Source organism: Piliocolobus tephrosceles, chromosome 15, assembly GCF_002776525.5.
Source record: "Piliocolobus tephrosceles isolate RC106 chromosome 15, ASM277652v3, whole genome shotgun sequence".
Taxonomy (NCBI): domain Eukaryota; kingdom Metazoa; phylum Chordata; class Mammalia; order Primates; family Cercopithecidae; genus Piliocolobus; species Piliocolobus tephrosceles.
Genome location: NC_045448.1, coordinates 68,923,065 through 68,943,241, shown reverse-complemented (window position 1 = coordinate 68,943,241; position 20,177 = coordinate 68,923,065). Strand labels below are relative to the sequence as shown.

General features: G+C 41.5%; 1 protein-coding gene across 5 annotated transcripts in view; it reads left to right on the top strand.

The window, feature by feature from the left end:
• Positions 1-19,540, top strand: part of CNRIP1 (cannabinoid receptor interacting protein 1) — a 34,263-nt gene extending 14,723 nt beyond the window's left edge. For 4 of the 5 annotated variants that reach the window (XM_031934186.1, XM_031934185.1, XM_031934184.1 and 1 more), the window contains exon 4: positions 9,384-10,400. In XM_031934186.1, the coding sequence (XP_031790046.1) occupies positions 9,384-9,548 (165 nt within the window). In that variant the 3' untranslated portion in view covers positions 9,549-10,400. Of the gene's footprint in view, positions 1-9,383; positions 10,401-19,222 lie in introns of those variants that run through there. The other variant, XM_023224071.3, reaches the window with a different exon arrangement.
• The last annotated feature ends 637 nt before the right edge of the window (positions 19,541-20,177 follow it).

Genomic DNA, 20,177 nt, shown 5'->3' with positions numbered 1-20,177 from the left:
TTGAGACAGAGTCTCGCTCTGTCGCCCAGGCTGGAGTGCAGTGGCGCAATCTTAGCTCACTGCAAGCTCCGCTTCCCGGGTTCATGCCACTCTCCTGCCTCAGCCGCCCTGAGTAGCTGGAACTACAGGCGCCCACCACCAAGCCCGGCTAATTTTTTTCGTATTTTTAATAGAGACGGGGTTGCACCATGTTAGTCAGGATAGTCTCGATCTCCTGACCTCATGATCCTCCCACCTCGGCCTCCCAAAGTGCTGGCATTACAGGCATGAGCCACTGCGCCTGGCCGCTGTTTGTAATCTTTATACCATGTTAGAGCTAAAAGTGGCCTTAGAGATTAGATAGTGGAACACACTTTTCATTGAAAACTCAGGCCCACCAAGTTATGTCTAGGATCACACAGTTAGAGATAAATAGTATCCTGATATTCTTTTTTTTTTTTTTTCTATTTATTTTATTTATTTATTTTTTAGATAGGATCTCACTATTACCAGGCTGTTATCTCACTGTTACCCAGGCTGGAGTGCAGCAGCATGATCACAGCTAACTGCAGCCTCGACCTCCCAGACTCAAGCAATCCTCTCACCTCAGCCTGCTGAGTAGCTGGGACTACCACTGTGTATGACCCATACCCAGCTAATTTTTTTTTCTTTTTGTAGAGGTTAGGTCTCTGCTGCCCAGGCTGCAGTGAAGTGGCATGATCCTAGCTCACTGCAGCCTTGACCTCTGGCAAGTGATCCTCCAACCTCAGCCTCTCAAGTAGCTGGGACCAGAGGCACACACTACCATACCCAGCAAAACTTTTTTATATTTAGTAGAGACATGGTATTGCTGTGCTGCGCAGTCTGGTCTTGAACTCCTTGCCTCAAGTGATTTTCCTGTCTCGACCTCCCAAAGTGCTGGGATGACAGGCATGAGCTACCATACCCAGCCTTAATATCTTCTTTACTTCCTTTTTTTTTTTTTTAAGGCAGAGTCTTGCTCAGATGCCCAGGCTGGAGTGCAGTGGCGTAATCTTGGCTTACTACAACCTCCGTCTCCCAGGTTCAAGTGTTTCTCCTGCTTCAGCCTCCCGAGTAGCTGGGATTACAGGCAGCCACCACCATGCCCAGCTAATTTTTGTATTTTTAGTAGAAACAGGGTTTCACCATCTCAGCCAGGCTGGTCTTGAACTTCTGACCTTGTGATCCACCTGCCTTGGCCTCCCAAAATGCTGGGATTGCAGGCATGAGCCAGCGCACCCAGCCTCTTTATTTCCTTTCTTTGTCTTATCACTATATAGTCACCAGACTGGCTAAAATTGAAAGGACTGGCAATGCCAAGTGTTGGAGAGGATATAGAGCAATTGAAATTCTCATTGCTGGTGAGAATATAAAATGGGCACAATCACTTAGGAAAAGTTTAACAGTTTCTTATAAAGATAAATGTACTTTATAAGACCTAGAACTTTTAGTCCTATTTAGTGAAGAGAAATGCGAAACATTTACTAATAAAACCTCAAACAATACAAGAATAGAAAGGCTTGAAATTCAGTGGAAATTGATAGGTCACACCACACTAAAAGTCACAGATGTATATTTATACTGAATTTGTTTACTAATAAAGTAACATCATGTTTCTTTTAAGATTGTTCTGTCCTCCCAAGTCAATGGATTTCTAAGTGATCTTGATTAATTTCATGTCTGCAGTGGAAGTAGGTGGCATGGTGAATAGAAAGAAGTACACTGGAGATTCTATGCCAATGGGTTGTAAGACCACCAAAATTGTTTAAAACAAGCTCTTTGGATTCCTCGTTTGTTACTGAGGACAACAGATGAGTCTCCTCTCCTTGGAATCAGATGTGTTCTCTTCCACATTAGTTGTGAAGTAAAAAGTGGACCCAGGCTTGCAACTCATAAGAATACTATGGCAAATAAAATATCCAGGTAGAGTGTCTGTCTCCGCTGGGGCTGCTAAAACAAAATATCATAGGTTGGATGGCTGAAACAACAAATATCTGTTTCTCAGAGTTCTGGAAGCTGGGAAGTCTAGAAATCAAGGCAATAGTCTGGTGAGGACCCTCTTTTTCATCCATAGACACTTTCTTGATGTATCCTCACATGGCAGAGAGAGAAAGAGATCATCTTTCTCATGTCCCTTATGAGGCCACTGAACCCATTCATGTGGGCTCCACCCTCATGACCCTCATACTTCCCAAAGGCCCTACCTCCAAATACCATTACAGTTAGGATTTAGACTTCACCATATGAATTGGGGCTGGAGGAGGGCATAAACATTCAGTCCACAGCAATGCCCTAAAGCATTCTACCTGTGACAATCCATGTAATTTCTCATTCAGGGAGGAAAAAAATACTGTCCACTATAATGATTCATATCGGCAGTTTTGTACAGTGATAAATAGCTCCTACCTGGGAATTAGGAGACCTAGGTTCTTGTCTGGCTCCTATCATTGGCTGGCTTTGGAGTCTAGACTGAGGGCAAGTCATTTAACCTCTCTGAATCTTAGTTTTTTCATCCATAAAATGGAGATAACAAAACCAGGCACAATATTAAAGTGGAATGATGTATGTGAAAGTATCACATAAGGCCGGGCGCGGTGGCTCAAGCCTGTAATCCCAGCACTTTGGGAGGCCGAGACGGGCGGATCACGAGGTCAGGAGATCGAGACCATCCTGGCTAACATGGTGAAACCCCGTCTCTACTAAAAAATACAAAAAACTAGCCGGGCGAGGTGGCGGGCGCCTGTAGTCCCAGCTACTCGGGAGGCTGAGGCAGGAGAATGGCGTAAAACCCGGGAGGCGGAGCTTGCAGTGAGCTGATATCTGGCCACTGCACTCCAGCCTGGGCGGCAGAGCCAGACTCCCTCACAAAAAAAAAAAAAAAAAGTATCACATAAAACAGAGTGCTATACAAATAGAATTATACCTATGCATAAATTGTACCACCCAGGAGCCTGCCTGGGCAGATATTCCTTAGAAGGCACAGATGGGCTGGGAGGGAGTGAAGAGCCTGTATAGTTGTTCCTGTTCTTTAAGAAGAATGTCAGCTTTCAAGACCCCATCTGTTCCTACCCAGACAAGAAGAAATTCTGAGCTAGGTAGTAAGAGGCCCAGGAAATAGAACTCCAAAAGAAAGAATAGGAAGAGGGCTAATGGGAAATGTAAACAGCTAAGGCATGGGGGAGAAGAAGACATATACATAGTTACTAGCACTTACATTTACTTCAGTGTGACCTTAGGTCCAACATTAATAAACCGAATTTGAAATATTAATACGAACACTTAAATATATCTTTAGCTGTGACTGTTGCCATCAGCAGATTTTAACTTTGGTCTCCCTTGTTACTGAGAATTCTTAGATTGAGACTTCTAAAATTTTTTTCAGACATAAGCCTTACGTTTTTCTTGTCTGTGGTTGTAATCAGCTTGGTGGGCTTTTTATTTTTATAACTGACTTTTATTTCGAAAAATAAAAATCTCAGCATTGTTTCTCTCACTTACCTAGCGTGGTTTTAAGCTGCTTCCTTCAAAAAATTAGCTGGTGTTTGAAAAATATTATAAAATATTTTTAGTATAAAGTTTATTTCAGTGTATATGTTATTACAAAATATTTTTATAATTTAGAATTCAAATGTTAATTGTAAAATTTAGTTGCACTTAAAGTGTGCAATGCCCTGTGCTGGTCAAAAATAATCAATACTAGGCCGGGCACGGTGGCTCAAGCCTGTAACCCCAGCACTTTGGGAGGCCGAGGTGGGCGGATCACGAGGTCAGGAGATCGAGACCATCCTGGCTAACACGGTGAAACCCCGTCTCTACTAAAAAAAAAAAAAATACAAAAATCTAGTGGGGCGAGGTGGCGGGCGCCTGTAGTCCCAGCTACTCCGGAGGCTGAGGCAGGAGAATGGCATAAACCCGGGAGGCGGAGCTTGCAGTGAGCTGAGATCCGGCCACTGCGCTCCAGCCTGGGCGACAGAGCGAAACTCCGTCTCAAAAAAAAAAAAAAAAAATCAATACTAAATCCTCTAAAACTCTTGGTGAAGTATAAAATGGGATTTTGATTTATACATACCACCACTAACCTATTGTGAACAGTCATAATTTCCTTAAAATGCACATATTTTTAATAGAATTTATAAAATCCCTTGGGCTTGCAGGCTGTATATATTATTGTAAGATGATAAATCCATTTCACTATTTAAAAAATTTCTGATTTTAAAAGTAACATTTATTGTAGAAAAAATCTGAACAAATTTACAAGAAAAAAACAACCCCATCAAAAAGTGGGCAAAGGATATGAACAGACACTTCTCAAAAGAAGACATTTATGCAGCCAACAGACACATTGAAAAAATGCTCATCATCACTGGCCATCAGAGAAATGCAAATCAAAACCACAATGAGAAACCATCTCACACCAGCTAGAATGGCAGTTATTAAAAAGCCAGGAAACAACAGGTGCTGGAGAGGATGTGGAGAAATAGGAACACTTTTACACTGTTGGTGGGACTGTAAACTAGTTCAACCATTGTGGAAGACAGTGTGGCGATTCCTCAAGGATCTAGAACTAGAAATACCATTTGACCCAGCCATCCCATTACTGGGTATATACCCAAAGGATTATAAATCATGCTGCTATAAAGACACACGCACACATATGTTTATTGCGGCACTGTTCACAATAGCAAAGACTTGGAATCAACCCAAATGTCCATCAATGACAGACTGAATTAAGAAAATGTGGCACATATACACCATGGAATACTATGCAGCCATTAAAAAGGATGAGTTCGTGTCCTTTGTAGGGACATGGATGCAGCTGGAAACTATCATTCTCAGCAAACTATCGCAAGAACAGAAAACCAAACACCGTATATTCTCACTCATAGGTGGGAACTGAACAATGAGAACACCTGGACACAGGAAGGGGAACATCGCACATCAGGGCCTGTCGTGAGGTGGGGGGAGGGGGGAGGGCTAGCATTAGGAGATATACCTAATGTAAATGATGAGTTAATGGGTGCAGCACACCAACATGGCACATGTATACATATGTAACAAACCTGCACGTTGTGCACATGTACCCTAGAACATAAAGTATAATAAAATCTGAGTGAAGATAGAAAAATTCAATTTCTTAGAAGGTTATATTTTTCATTTTTTCTATATATCTTATTTTACATATGTGAGCTCATAATGTATATAAGCCATTCCAATTCATCTTTTAACATTTTTCTAAGCATTTCCTTGAAGCATTGACAACCCTAAACTCCTTTTTAATGGCTCTGTAAATTTATCATATGGATATGCTGCCATTTTCATATTTTCATAATGTTGGATGCTTAGATTGTTTCTGGTGTTCAGAAATTGTCACCAAGTTATTAGAGGAATAGTGTCTCTTTAAAAGTTTGTATTTCTTTAATTACTAATTACATTTGAATGTTTTTGCAGGTGTTAGTCATTTTTTCCTTTTTTTTTTTTTTTTTTTTTTTTTAAAAGACAGGGTCTTGCCCTGTTGCCCAGGCTGAAATGCAGTGGCACGATCTCAGCTCACTGAAACCTCTGCCTTCTGGGCTCAAGTGATCCTTTCACTTCAGCCTCCTGAGTATCTGAGACTATAGACACACACTCCCATGCCCAGCTAATGTTTTTAATTTTTTGTAGAGACAGGGTTTCACTGTGTTGTCTAAGCTGGTCTTAAACTCCTGGGTTCAAGTGGTACTCCCATGTTGGCCTCCCAAAGTGCTGGGATTACAGGCATGAGCCACTGCGCCCAGCCATTTTTTTTTTTTTTTTTTTTTTTGATGAACTGTTCCAATTTTTTATTCCAATGTTCTTAGTAGTACTTACTAATAATGCATATAGTCCTTTATGTTAAGGATAATGACTATTTGGTAATACTTTTGGGAAATACAGTTTTGGTTTAATTTTTTTTTCTAGTAATCATTAAATTTTGAAAATACAAATAAGAACATAGAAGAAAATCAGCTGGGTGCGGTTGTTCATGCCTGTAATCCCAGCACTTTGGGAGGCCGAGGCTGGTGGATCACGAGGCCAGGAGTTCAAAACCAGCCTGGCCAACATGATGAAACCCTGTCTCCACTAAAAATATAAAAAAAAAATTAGCCGGGCGTGGTGGTGGGCACCTGTAATCCCAGCTACTCAGGAGGCTGAGGCAGGAGAATTGCTTGAAACCAGAAGGCGGAGGTTGCAGTGAGCTGAAATCGTGCCACTGCACTCCAGCCTGGGCAACAAGAACAAAACTCTGTCTCAAAATAAAATTAAATAAAAATTAAAAATACAGAAATTAGCTAGGCATAGTGGCACACGCCTGTAATCCCAGCTACTCGGGAGGCTGAGGCAGGAGAATTGCTTGAACCTGGACAGCAGAGGTTGCAGTGAGCTGAGATCGCACCCCTGCACTCCAACCTTAGGCGACAGAGCTAGACTCCATCTCAAAATAATAATAATTTAAAAAGAACACAGGAAAAAATAAAAACAGTCTATCAGAATTTCTAATATTAAATATATATACACACATATATATACTTTTTTTTTTTTTTTTTTTTTTTTTGAGACAGGGTCTTTCTCTATCGTCCGGGCTGGAATGCAGTAGCATGATTATAACTCACTGCAGCCTCAAACTCCTGGGCTCAAGCAACCCTCCTATCTCAGTCTCACAGGGTGTGCCACCAAACCCAGCTAATTTTCAAACATTTTTTGTAGAGGCAGGGTCTCACTATATTGCCCAGGCTAGTCTCAAACTCCTGGTCTCAAGCGATCCTCTCATCTTGGCCTTCCAAAGTGCTGGAATTACAGGTGTGAGGTGCTGTACCCAGCCAAGTATAATTTTAATTGAATTACTACTTCATGTAGTACTCTGCTTAGTTCATGTAACAATATAAAATAAAAACTGTATTAAATACTTTACATTTAAAAATACTACATAGTATTCCATTATATAGATATGCCACAAATAGTGCCTTGAAGATGGACCTTTAGTGTTGCATTGTTTACTACTCTAAACTTTGTGATGTTCTTAAGATAAATTATAAATGGAATTGCTGGGCCTGAATGTACTCACACCTTTAGCTTCATACAAATGATCCTTCCAAAAGGCTAATTCAATTCCCATTAGCAGCATTTAGAATACCTGTTTTCTTTTTTTTTTTTTTTTTTTTTTTTGAGACGGAGTCTCGCTCTGTCGCCCAGGCTGGAGTGCAGTGGCCGGCTCTCAGCTCACTGCAAGCTCCGCCTCCCGGGTTTTACGCCATTCTCCTGCCTCAGCCTCCTGAGTAGCTGGGACTACAGGCGCCCGCCACCTCGCCCGGCTAGTTTTTTGTATTTTTAGTAGAGATGGGGTTTCACCGTGTTAGCCAGGATGGTCTCGAACTCCTGACCTCGTGATCCACCCGTCTCGGCCTCCCAAAGTGCTGGGATTACAGGCTTGAGCCACCGCGCCCGGCCCTGTTTTCTTATAGCTCATTAAAAATGGATATTTCTATTTTTCTTAACTTTGAGGTATAGTTTACATGTAATTGACTCATCTTAAGCATACAGTTCAATGAGTTTTGACCAACATATATGTACAGCCATGTAATCACCACCCCAATCAAGATGTAGAATGCTTCCATCACCCCTAAAAATTACCTCTTGAACATTTGCATCAATTCCCCTTCTCACCCCAGGCCCTAGATAACCACAGATGTTTCCTGTCAGTGTAGATTGCATTCTGTCACCGTGTAGATGGACTCATACAGTATGTATTTTGGGGGCCTAGATTCTTTTGCTCAGCATGTCTTTGAAATCCACCCCTGTTGCTCCTTGAATCAGCATGTCTTCCTGTATTGTTCAGCAAAAGGCCATTTTATAAATATACCAAAACTTGCCTATCAACAGGTGAATAAACATTTGGGTCAATTCCAACCTGGGGCTATTGTGAATAAAGCTGCTGTATGCTTATATAGGTCTTTAAGCCACGACTCTCTAAAAAGAGATAATTTACTTTCATACCTGGGAGGTCTGTGGACTCTAGGTATATCATCCACTATTTCAAATTGAGCAAATTTCCCAAAGGAAAGTCTAGATCTTGTTTTGGGATCAAATTAGCAGGATGAGGCAATGGTGCAAGATATAATTTTGAGAGCATCTTGGAAAGCTATCCGGGAAGCACCTGATCACCCTCCTCCTGTATCAGCAAGAAGCATAAGACTCCTAATGCTCACTGCCTTCCTCTGTCCACGTCTTCTGGCTCATGCCAAGTCTAAGAATACTGCCAAGTCAGTCCCTGTCCCCTCCCATGACAGGGGAGGGTCAGAGGAGAAAATAACGACAGGCATCATGTGGTTTAATGCCAGATCCCCTAAATAGCTCCAGAAGGCAGTAGCAGGGTCAGGCTACCCCACAGGCCACTTGAGCATCTGCCCAGTGGCCTCCAGGGTATTCCATGTACTCTTCTCAGCGGCAAGAGATGTGTACTTTATACCTCAGGAGCTCTCTGTGCAGTGATTTACAGGGCCTACCTTCTGGAAGTAGAATACAAACTTCTTAAGAGCAACAATCCTGCCTTATACAAATTTTTATACATGCATAGTAGATACTCAAATATGGTTTTGGATAATGTATAAGCCCAAGATGTAGGCATGGACTCCTGACTTATAAGTACTCAATGTTTAGTAGTTAAAAGAGAGCCTTTAACAAACACTTCCAGTGAAATATTTTTGGTTATCACTTTGAATGAAATATTTTTCTTTGGAATTAAAACTAATGGTGGAAATTATATCTTATGTAGATGTATTGTACATAGGTTGTTTTGTACCATTGTATTTTGAGAAAAGCCAGTAAACCTTATTTCTCCTTTTCCCTTTGCCATTCCCCTTCTGTAGCAGGGACCATTTGGGGGGTGAACATGGGGGTTTGTTTTAGAGACAGAATCTTGCTTTGTTGTTCAGGCTATTCTGGAACCCCTGGCTTCAGGCTAGCATCCTGCCTCAGCCTGGGGTTACAGGCGTGAACCACTGCACCTGGCCAGCAGGGGCCATTTTAGAGTAAGCTTTAAAATTCTAAGTTTTCAAAAAATTAAACTTGAAAAACAAGATAAACTTTGGAGTTATTTTTATTAAAAGCAATATGATAGCAAGTGGCACACATGCAATGGAAATCAGATTTTATAGAGAAGAAAGGTTTACAGACAGCTTTTTAGGAAAATATCTCCCATCACGAAGGAGGGAGCTAGAACACTAAAGGAAAGGCTTCGGAGCCTTGCAGACCAAGAGAATCCGGACCGGATCTGCTTGATTATCCAGGAGCTATGACACTAATGTTAGCTCTCTTCTATTTCTCGTGGCAGAATGAGGTTTTTATCAGGCATGTTTCTCTTCCCCCAGTTCACAGACATCGGGACCTTCGAGACGGTGTGGCAAGTCAAGTTCTACAATTACCACAAGCGGGATCACTGCCAGTGGGGAAGCCCCTTCTCCGTCATTGAGTATGAATGCAAGCCCAATGAGACACGCAGTCTGATGTGGGTGAACAAGGAGTCCTTCCTCTGAAAGTGGCTCTTTCTGATGCTGCTGGACAATCTTTTCAGAAACCCACTTTGAGATAAACCAGCGCAAGCCTTAAACAAGGCACGCCGCACCACTGCTGTTCCCCATCTGGTCCCGATGACCTACTGGCCCTGATTATTTTGAAAGTGTAATTCCCCTCTGATACAATATCCCTCACATTCAAGATGGTGATGTACCACCCCCGAGAATACTTCCGTCTGTATTTTGTGCTGATGTTCCTGCATCCAGTTGTTCTCGGTCATACTATTGACCACTCGTGACCGGAGTTCAGTGGCACTGGCAGGCTTATCCTGCTCTTGACCGTTCCACTGACTGACTATGGTGTTTTGTTTCCAAGTAAAGTGATTCCTCCTTTTTTTTGTTCAATGTTAAATTTAAAAATAACCATGTGTATGGGTCCTCCCATGTGTATTACGGTAACATGTAATTTGCAGTGTTTGTCAGCTTTCAAAGCAGGCTTTGTGAAAATGTAACACAAACAGCAGCGAATGGGGCTCCAATGTTGTGCTTCCTATCAACAGCTCCACTCTTTCAGGGAAGGATGATAACAAACCAGAAGGACAATTATGTACGTATTTATAATGTATTAAAACTCTTGTAAGTAACTTAAGGTGTTGTGCAATTGCCTAGCCTAGTAGAAATGGGGGAAAAGCATTGCCGTGGACCATTGTTAAAGTGACAGGAGTTGTAGGGTTACCCCTTTGACAAGCTTCCATAGTCTTCAGACATGCACATTGATGGCATCCCTACATTCTTCTTCACTTGAACTTTGTAAAACTGCATATGGACCTGTAATCAACTTTTGATATTTCTTAATAAAGGCATTGAAAATCATGCCCTGACTTGCATTCTTAATTTGGGCAATAGCTATCTAGCAGGTGGATCCCTGCTCTAGGCCAGCTTCATTCAGGTCTCTATGCTACCCAGAATGAGGGAATGTATCTGGAGTAGAATTAGCACACCTATTCATGAATCAAGTCTGACCTTTTAGCAGGATTGCTCCAGCCAAATTTAACAGGGCTAGCACAGGCCCAGGTGCTTGGTGGGCAATCAAAAAATGCTTGTCCCTATCTCGCTCCACTACTCTTTCTGTGGTGACCCCTCCCTAGTTGGTGAGCTATGTGGTTCAGTAGCAGGAGAGCAATGGTGCTATAATAGTGTGTGTGCATCATGGTTGAGGCCTCCTTGCCTACTTCCAGCACCTTGCACAAAGCCCATATACCATACAATTTAAGGATAAATGCCATAAGAAGTAAAGAAACTTCCTCTTGAAAAGTAACATGCTATTTTCCAATAATATTGTAATATTTACTTGGGCAGCACAAATCCTACTGTGTTGGAAAAAGTTGGTTGGGGATTGTTTGTTTTTGCTACCTGTAAACCCTTCTTATAAGAAAATGCAAGCTTCTGGGAGTATTTTAAAGAGTTGATTCATTGTAGAACTGAATTTCTTTTTTTTTTTTTTTTTTTGAGACGGAGTCTTGCTGTGTCTCCTGGGCTGGAGTGCAGTGGCCAGATCTCAGCTCACTGCAAGCTCCGCCTCCCGGGTTCACGCCATTCTCCTGCCTCAGCCTCCGGAGTAGCTGGGCCTACAGGCGCCCACCACCTCGCCCGGCTAGTTTTTTGTATTTTTTTTAGTAGAGACGGGGTTTCACCGTGTTAGCCAGGATGGTCTCGATCTCCTGACCTCATGATCCGCCCGTCTCGGCCTCCCAAAGTGCTGGGATTACAGGCTTGAGCCACCGCGCCCGGCCTATAGTAGAACTGAATTTCAAAGGCTGGCACTCAACACCTTTTCCACCTGCAAATAGCTTACCTGCAGTGATGCTGTGCAGCCACCAGGGAACAGCAATGCCTTGCCTTTGGGGATCATAAATGATGTTAAAGGAGTGTAACATGTTTCTCAATAAGCTTGTTTTTCAAAAAAAAAAAAAAAAAGTCTTCATTACAATTGCTAAAACATAAGTACTAACCCATTCCTAACCACTGTTTTTTAAAACCAACACTCAATTATTTGAACAGACATGGAGATATTTAAAACAATGGATTTACTACAGAGGCTTAGGTTTTCTTCCAGAATATCCAATAGAAATGCAGAGTGATTAAAAGATTTAAAATAAAAAGTGGGAACTACACATTTTAATTTAATATTTACTACTTTGGTTAGTAAATATTTTCACTGGTGAAACAGTTTTCCAAGCCAGTGACTAGAGCTTGAATATTTGTGTTAAGGGTGGAGACATTATCATGACGTTTGCAATAATCCATAGGTTTTTTTTTTTTTTTTCTTTTTTTTTTGAGGTAGTCTCGCTCTGTTGCCCAGGCTAGAATGCAGTGGCATGGTCTCGTCTCACTGCAACCTCCACCTCCCAGGTTCAAGCAATTCTCTTGCCTCGGCCCCCTGAGTAGGTGGGATTACAGGCACGCAGCACCATGCCCAGCTAATTTTTATATTTTTAGTAGAGATGGGGTTTCACTATGTTGGTCAGGCTGGTCTCGAACTCCTGACTTCATGGTCTGCCTGCCTTGGCCTCCCAAAGGGCTGGGATTACAGGTGTGAGCCACCGCACTGGGCCCATACTTTTTTTTTTTTCTAACTAAAGGCTTTATTTAGAGTTTGAAATGAGTCAAGGCAGACATGGAGGAAACATGTCCTGGGATAACTGCTCACACTGTCCCACAAACGAGCCAGAAGATGAGCCCTGGCAGAGCACCTGGAGCGTGTGAGTCCTGCTTACATCCTGGTCACCACACCTTTCTCTGTCTCAGTTTGCTTAGCTCCAAAACAAAGGGTTAGACTAGAAGAATTCTGAAGCCTTTTGAGAGTTATGGTTTGTACCTCTATTTTACACTCCTTAAAAAAAAAAAAAAAAAAAAAAAAAGGAAAGTGTGTGTGCATATCTGTGTATGTTGTATGTGTATGTGTTCCCTTAGGGCCAGAAGTCAGGTTGAATCAAGGGAGGTGGGGAGGAGATGGAGATGAAGTAACAGAAAAACTTAACAGCTAATCTGCACGTTAAGTGATCTCTCCTGGCATATACTGTTCTACTTATGATTGGGCTCCAGCCCAGTCTCTCTGGCTACTTTTCACATAGCTCTCCTCCTACTCCAAAATTTGAGTGCTCAGCTATATCGAGCTGCTGAGTTGTAACTTTGCCCCTCAGCCATCTGGAAGGGCTATTTTTACACGAGTTGTAGCCACGTCTCTCTACCTCCAAGCATCAGATGGCTACCCAGAAGCTTGAGGAACTAGGCCATCCTTCCAATTATGATGATGACTAAAACACTTTTGAACAGGTGGAAGAATAGAAATGCCTTGAGTTTATATTTTGTGACACCTCGCTTATTGAGAAGCCACTTATCCAGCCATCTAAACTATCTGGATCACAGTTAAGAACAGAAAACATGCCAAAAAATAAAGATCCCTGTCAGATGTCACAAAGTCCATTCACTAAAGGCTTGGGTCTTCTCTCAAGTCCTCATGACTCCTATTTTAGATACAGTTCTAACAGGTGGGGTGATCTGGTTTCTGACTCTTACAAAATTGGAAGTAGAACAATTAGAGGGAAGAAGACAATTTGTAGAGGTAGATATACTGAAAATATTCTTTTTTTGCAGAGAGGACAGAAAACTATAAAAAGCAGACAAAGTAAGTCAAAAGAATAGCAGATGGAGACATCTCTATGCTGTAGGTACACAATCCTGTACTAAACCACAGTAGTTTCTGTAGATATCAGAAACTGATAAGCATAATGATATTCCTGATTAATTTAGAAAGAGGGCCCATTATCATCAGCAATGTACCATGGTTCAGTGTTTAAAACTCAGATTCTCCACCAAGTGTGGTGGCTCACGCCTGTAATCCCAGCGCTTTGGGAAGCTGAGGTGGGTAGATCGTTTGAGGTCAGGAGTTCAAGACCAGCTTGGCCAACATGGCAAAACCCCATCCCTACTAAAAATATAAAATTTACTCAGCATGGTGGAGCCCACCTGTAATCCCAGCTACTTGGGAGGTCGAGGAAGGAGAATCACTTGAATCCAGGAGGAGGAGGTTGCAGTGAGCCGGGATCACGGCACTGCACTCCAGCCTGGGCTTCTGAGGGGATTCCTTTTCAAAAAAAAAAAAAATTCAGATTCTGGGTGAAAATACCTCAATTTAAATCCCGGCTCAGCTGTTTATTAGCTGAGTGGTCTTAGGCAAGTCACTTAATACCTCTGTGCCTCAATTTTCTCATTTGAAAAATGGAGATAATAGTATTTACCTTGTAGAATGGTTATGAGGATTAAATAAGTTAATGCACATTACAAATTTAGAACAGTTCCTGGCACAAAACATCATTATTCGGTATATTTCTTTAAGAAAGAAAGGGAGGCCAGGCACGGTGGCTCATGCCTGTAATCCCAGCACTTTGGGGGACCAACACAGGCGGCTCACTTGAGCCCAGGAGTTTCAGACCAGCCTAGGCAACATGGCCGAACCATGTCTCTCTGAAAAACACAAAAATTAGCTGGGCGTGGTGGTGTGCAACTGTGGTCCCAGCCACTCAGGAGACTGAGGTGGAAGGATCTCTTGAGCCCTGGAGGTGGAGGTTGCAGTGAGCTGAGATCCTACCACTACACTCCAGCCTGGGTGACACAGCAAGACTCTGTCTCAAAAAAAAAAAGTAAAAGAAAAGGAGTGATATGTTTTCAAACAAAATTATTTAAAATGCCAAGAGAAAAACTAAAGGAGTTTAAAAAATAAAACTTATTTTCCTAAAATATTCCATGAATGGATTTCAGATAATGGCCAAAGGTTATACTCTATTTTGATGCTTGGAAAGGTAACATTTTTAATTATTTAAAAATAGTTTAAAATAGTATATTTTAAGATATGCTAGAAAGACTTTTTCCACAAACAGGCATTTTAAGTCTCCTATATAAAGACACGGTTTTGAAGAATATACAAACATCAAGACAGAATCAGAAAACTTAAGATTTTCTGATTTAAAAGATAAGGTCAAGAATGATGTCAGTTTCTTTTGTTATTTCTTTTAATCCTCTTAACAGCCCTGTGAGGTAGGCAGCATGTGTCATGTCTCCATTTTGCAGAGGAAAAATGTCTCAGAGATTCAAAAATAAGGCTCAAATTTAAACAGCTCATTTTATAAGAAGCTACTTTATTTGATCTTTAGTTTTCGCATTTATGAAGTGGTGATAATAACATTCACTTCACAACATGTGTTAGGATTAAATGATATATCACACGTAAATTTCCTTGTTTTTCTTCTCCCCATCACTGTTCTCTTGACAAATATATTTCATTTAAAATCACCTCATTACCTGCCCACTCTCCTGCAGTGTTTGTTTTTATAACCTGGTAGTTTTGCCTTAATTTGTTTGCAGCCTAGCAGGTAGCTTGTTTTCCCAAAGAAAGTTACTGTGGATATATTAATTGTTGCCAACAATTGTTGCCAACATACAGAAGTATTCAGTTGCTAGAAACTCATTTGCCTATAGTTCTCTTTATAGCAAATTACTTGCACATATTTTCTCTTTGAAGCCATGCTAACTACAGTTAGAGCACTAGGTAAGACTAAAATTTTTCCTTAACAAGTAGGGTATTTCATTCTCCACTTGCTAACAGATGAAAAATACAGTATTTCTGGCCCTACTTTAGCAGTAATCCTGACATGCATTCTAGTCTCTGGTTACAGTGAATTTCTTATTCTCCTGCAGATCTACCAAGTCCAAAGCAGTTTTCTTGCCACTGCACAGCCTGTTCCCTCTGCTTGGAATGCCCTACTCCATTTCCTACCTTGCAAACGCCTTCAAGTGCCAGCTTAAATGTCACTATGAAGTCTCTCCTGACTCCTCTAAAATGTTGAGTCAAGAAAAATATTGAAATATTGTTTACTCAGATATTTTATTATCCTATTTCTGAAAAGCTTTACCACCCTCAACCTAACTTCTGCTTTTCTTAAGATCTCTGGACAGCTTCCACATCTTACTGACTCAGGGAAGATGAGCTGACTCAACAAAAAGGTGATGAGATTCTAGAAAGAGCTGGCTGGCTGGCTGGCTAGCTGGCTGACCGGTTGCAAACTAGCCAGCAAGAAGTTTGCAATATATCAGCCTTTATGGGATTAGTTCTCCTGCTCCCTTTAAATGAGACTAAAAGTAGGAAAGTGGATGAGAAAGAAAAAAGTTTCTTCTGAATTCTCTTACTGACTTTGTTCCAGTGAATTTGCCTTGTCACGTTCATATTATTAATGACGATAGTCCTAAGGTATGTTATTCTTTGAAGTTTATGAAGTTGTTTATTTTCATCAGGGTAATCACTTGTGCTGCTTACCAAATGTTTCCAGCCCTCCCCCATCAAGGCACATGATAGGATCTGACCTCCATGGCCTGGGCTAGGGCCATGTACTTGTAGCTCTGGCTAATGAGTTGTAAGCAGAAGTGACACATGCCATTTCAGGCTGAAATTATCCAACAGTCTGTGCAATGCCAACAGAACTCTCTTTCCCTTTGCCATGGCAAATAGCCACTTTTGAGATGATTGATCATCTTATGTCCTGGAGTGAGAAGATACGGCATGGAACCCTAGCCAACTTTTGTTGGACCCATAGCATAAGTGAGAAATAAACTTTTCTCCCAATATTTTATTGTGAAAAATGTTGAAATGTATAGAAAAGTTGAAAGACTTGCATAACACACATTCCCATACCTATCATCTGGATTTCACAGTTAACATTTTGCTATATTTGCTCTATCCCTTATCTGTCCTTTATGTTGTTATCAATCTGCTTTTTTGGGGTGGAGAGATGAACAATAAACTATTCTATAAACCATCACTAAGATTCTGGGATTGTTCATTACTGCAGCATAACTTTGCCTTTCCTGATCCGCATCTGGGGAATCCAGACCACCTACTCTTCTTTTCTACTGAAGACAGTAAAGTAAAACTTCTCCAAAAAGAAAAAAGTAATAGTTTGAAGTTGGTTCTAAGAAATCATTTCCTACCAGGGAAAGTCAGAAGTCACAAGGTGGATTAGGAGAAGGATTAAACCATCTTTTTTTCCTTCCATGGTCTTAAAAAATAAGATAAATTGTAACTGACCTAGTTTTGATGAGGCTGTATTTGGAGGTAGAGAGATGAATTAAATGGGGAAAGGAAAGTCAAAATTAGCATCCATTGACTATCTTTTGTATGGCAGACATTTTGTATATATATGATCTCATTTAATTTTCAAAACCACCTTGAAAATTACATATGATTTACATTTTTTAAAATGAGGCTATTAAGCTCAGAGAGGTTAGGCTACCTGCCCAAGGTCACATAGCTAGTGTGAATAGAGGAGACAGAATGAAAATCCAAATCAGTATGACTCTAACGCGCTTACCCTCCTCTAGAAGTTTACAGACCCTTGGCCTCTGATAGCCAAGGGTATTTCCTTCCACTGAAATGACCATCCCAAGGGGGACGATGACCCAAGAGGTAACAATGGTGTTAGTCGCAACCTCCCTCCATGCTTGAAGCAGAATTTGAAATGTCAAAATTATTTGACAAAAATATTTTTTGAATGTTCAGAAAAGTTCAACAAGCCCACTAAACTTAGGAGCATTGTGAATTTCCCAAAACTGAAACAGCTGATTTTTCCTTTAAGAAGGTGACTTTATCAGATAGTCACCTTCTTTGACAAAAAAAATATATATTTAAAAATACTAATGTTGTTTTTTCTAACTCAAAACCCAGTTGGAATCTTGATCTTTTCACAGTTTATTTTTTAGGCTTGTGTTTGGTGTGAAGTAGATCTATATGATGTGTATATGAGTGTGTGTGTGTAAGGTCCTTAATTTCCCCCAAATCTAGATGGTTACACTTTGAAATGCAATTCATATGACCACGCTGAGAGTCTATTTTCAGAGTTTTCATGGCTACAAGCTAATGATGTTGGATTCCTATTAATTAATCTAAAAATAATGGGTATGGTAACGTAACTTTAAATAATCAGGCTTCCACTAAGGGAGTTTATCCTGGACTAGATAGCTCCTGCTTGATGGGGTAGGATGGGATAGCTAACCAAACTTGCCTGGAAAGACAACCTAAGTACCTATATAGGTCATGGGAATTTGTCCTCACCCTATAGAAATAATCTAACCCTGAATGACAAGTTTCTTCAAATAATTGAACACAGACTACCTTTAACTTTTCTATAGCATTTAACCTTTCCCTGGAGATTTTTATAAGACTAAAGCCTTAAAATGAAGCTTGGATACACTCAAAAGGGTAGCAGGAGGGAGCTTTTAGGGGCAATGGAACTGTTCTGTATCCCGATAGCGGCCGTGGTTGAATGAATCTATACATGTATTAAAACTCATGGCTGTACACACACGTGCACACGCACACACATGCACACATGCATCTGGTGGACATCTGCTGCCTAAAGGTTCTGCCTTTCTTTTCTCTTCTTCTTTTTTTTTTTTTTTGAGACAGGGGTCTTGCTCTGTAACAGCCCAGGCTGGAGTGTAGTGGTGCGATGTTGGCTCACTGCAGCCTCGACCTCCCAGTCTCAAGTGATCCTCTCACCTCAGCCTCCCAAGTAGTTGGGACCATAGGTGGCTACCACCACGTCCAGCTAATTCTTGTATTTTTTGTAGAGATGGGTTTCACCATGTTGCCCAGGCTGGTCATGAACATTCTGCCTTCTGATCAAAAGCCTAATCTATGTTTACCATTGACTCTGGAAAATGCCTTAAGGTTGATTGTATGAAGGTATTGCTTCGGCCAATGTGGTCCTTGGCAGTTCTGCATTGTCTAGAACCTGTGAATCTTTTTGGAGCTTATCTATCTTGGGAGGGAGATTGTCTGAGCAGACTTGAAGGCAGGGGTGGAAGCCACCTGCTGAAGACAATAAGGAGCATTTGGGAGGGTGGGTGGGGAAAATGAGACAGCGCAGAGGGGAGGGGGCTGGAAGGGATCCCACTCCCTCGCTCCTGCCTGCATCTGGTGCCCCAGGAGCTGCTCTTGAGCAATGCCTCTCTAATGAGTTGGCGTGAACTTGTGCTTGTTCCTCCCTCAGGGAACAAGGGAAGACAGGCTTAAAGCTGCTAAAACGCTTGGAGAACATCCAAAGAGAAGCTTGACACAAATGCAATGTATTAGTGAAAACAGCTTGGGCCTGGCTAAATAGTGGCTATTTTAACAAAACAAACATATGGGAGTTGATGACAATTGTCCTTACAAAGAAACAATCTAGCCCTCTACACAGAGCTTGATGCTTCTTTATAGTCTTCACGGAATTCGCTTCACCGTGGTTTTCTTTTTTTTTTTTTTTTTTTTGAGGCAGAGTCTCGCTGTGTCACTCAGGCTGGAGTACAGTGGCACAATCTCGGCTCACTGCAACCTCTGCCTCCCAGCTTCAAGTAATTCTCCTGTCTCAGCCTCCCAAGTAGCTGTGCCTACAGGTGCACCACTACCACAGCCGGCTAATTTTTGTATTTTTAGTAGAGATGGGGCTTCACCATGTTGGTCAGGCTGGTCTGGAACTCCTGACCTCAAGAGATCCGCTTGCTTTGGCCTCCCAAAGTGCTGGGACTACAAAGTGTGTGAGTCACTGCACCCAGCCAACTGTGGTTTTCTCAAACTTATTCTGGTATCTATTTATTCTCAGGAGTGCCTGGAACAACGACCCCAAGGGATCTCTCTTACATGTGAATGTGAAGAATAAGCACATTCTTCAATGTGTGCCATCATGAGGAACAAATGTTCTTTCTTTCCCCCGCCGCCAAATTATTTGCTTTGCATTCTAGGAGAGGGCTTCTCACAGGCCATCAGAATTATTGGGAATGCTTGTTAAAATGTAGATTCCTCTACTCTACCTTTTTAGACCTGTTAAATTGAGCAAACTCTCTGAGGGTAAATCCAAAGCATCTGCATTTTAATAAGCACTTTAGGTGATTCTTATCACATTAAAGTTTGGAAAACACTACCCTAGGGTTTACTCACTGTACTCCTTACTAAAGTTCATTTATTCATTCCATAAACATTCATGTGCCAGGTCCCCTGGAGGCAGGAGATAGCAATAGGAGTGTGATAAGTAATCAAGTTGCTTATAGCCAAATAATTACAATAAAATGAGGCAAGTGCTATACTAGGAAAAATACAAAATACATCAAAACATAGAGGAGGAGCCTGTGGGAATTGGAAGCAGCTTCATAGATGACATTTGAGCTGCTTTCAGGCATAGAGAAGGTACTGCAGGGTATTGGCATGTGAAAATATATGATCCACTCTGGAAGAAGGAACTCTGTGTGGCTGGAGCATAGGGAAGAGAGGCATGAGTTGGGGCGAGGCTATGAGGAGCCTTCTAAACATGCTGAGCAGTTTTAGTTCTATAGAAAGTGGGAACCAGAGGAAGTTTTTAACTGTAAAATGATAGAATGATATTTGAGTTACGAAGCAATCTTCCTGGAGGCAGTTTGGAGGCAGGAGATGAGAACAGAGTCTTCTGCAGTGGTGAGGGGCGGGGAAGCTAAATGAGGATGATGGCAGCTGGGGTCTCTGAGGCGGAGTAACAGACGATGAGACTACAGGGGGGAAGGAGGAGGTGGGAAGCCGACCATGTC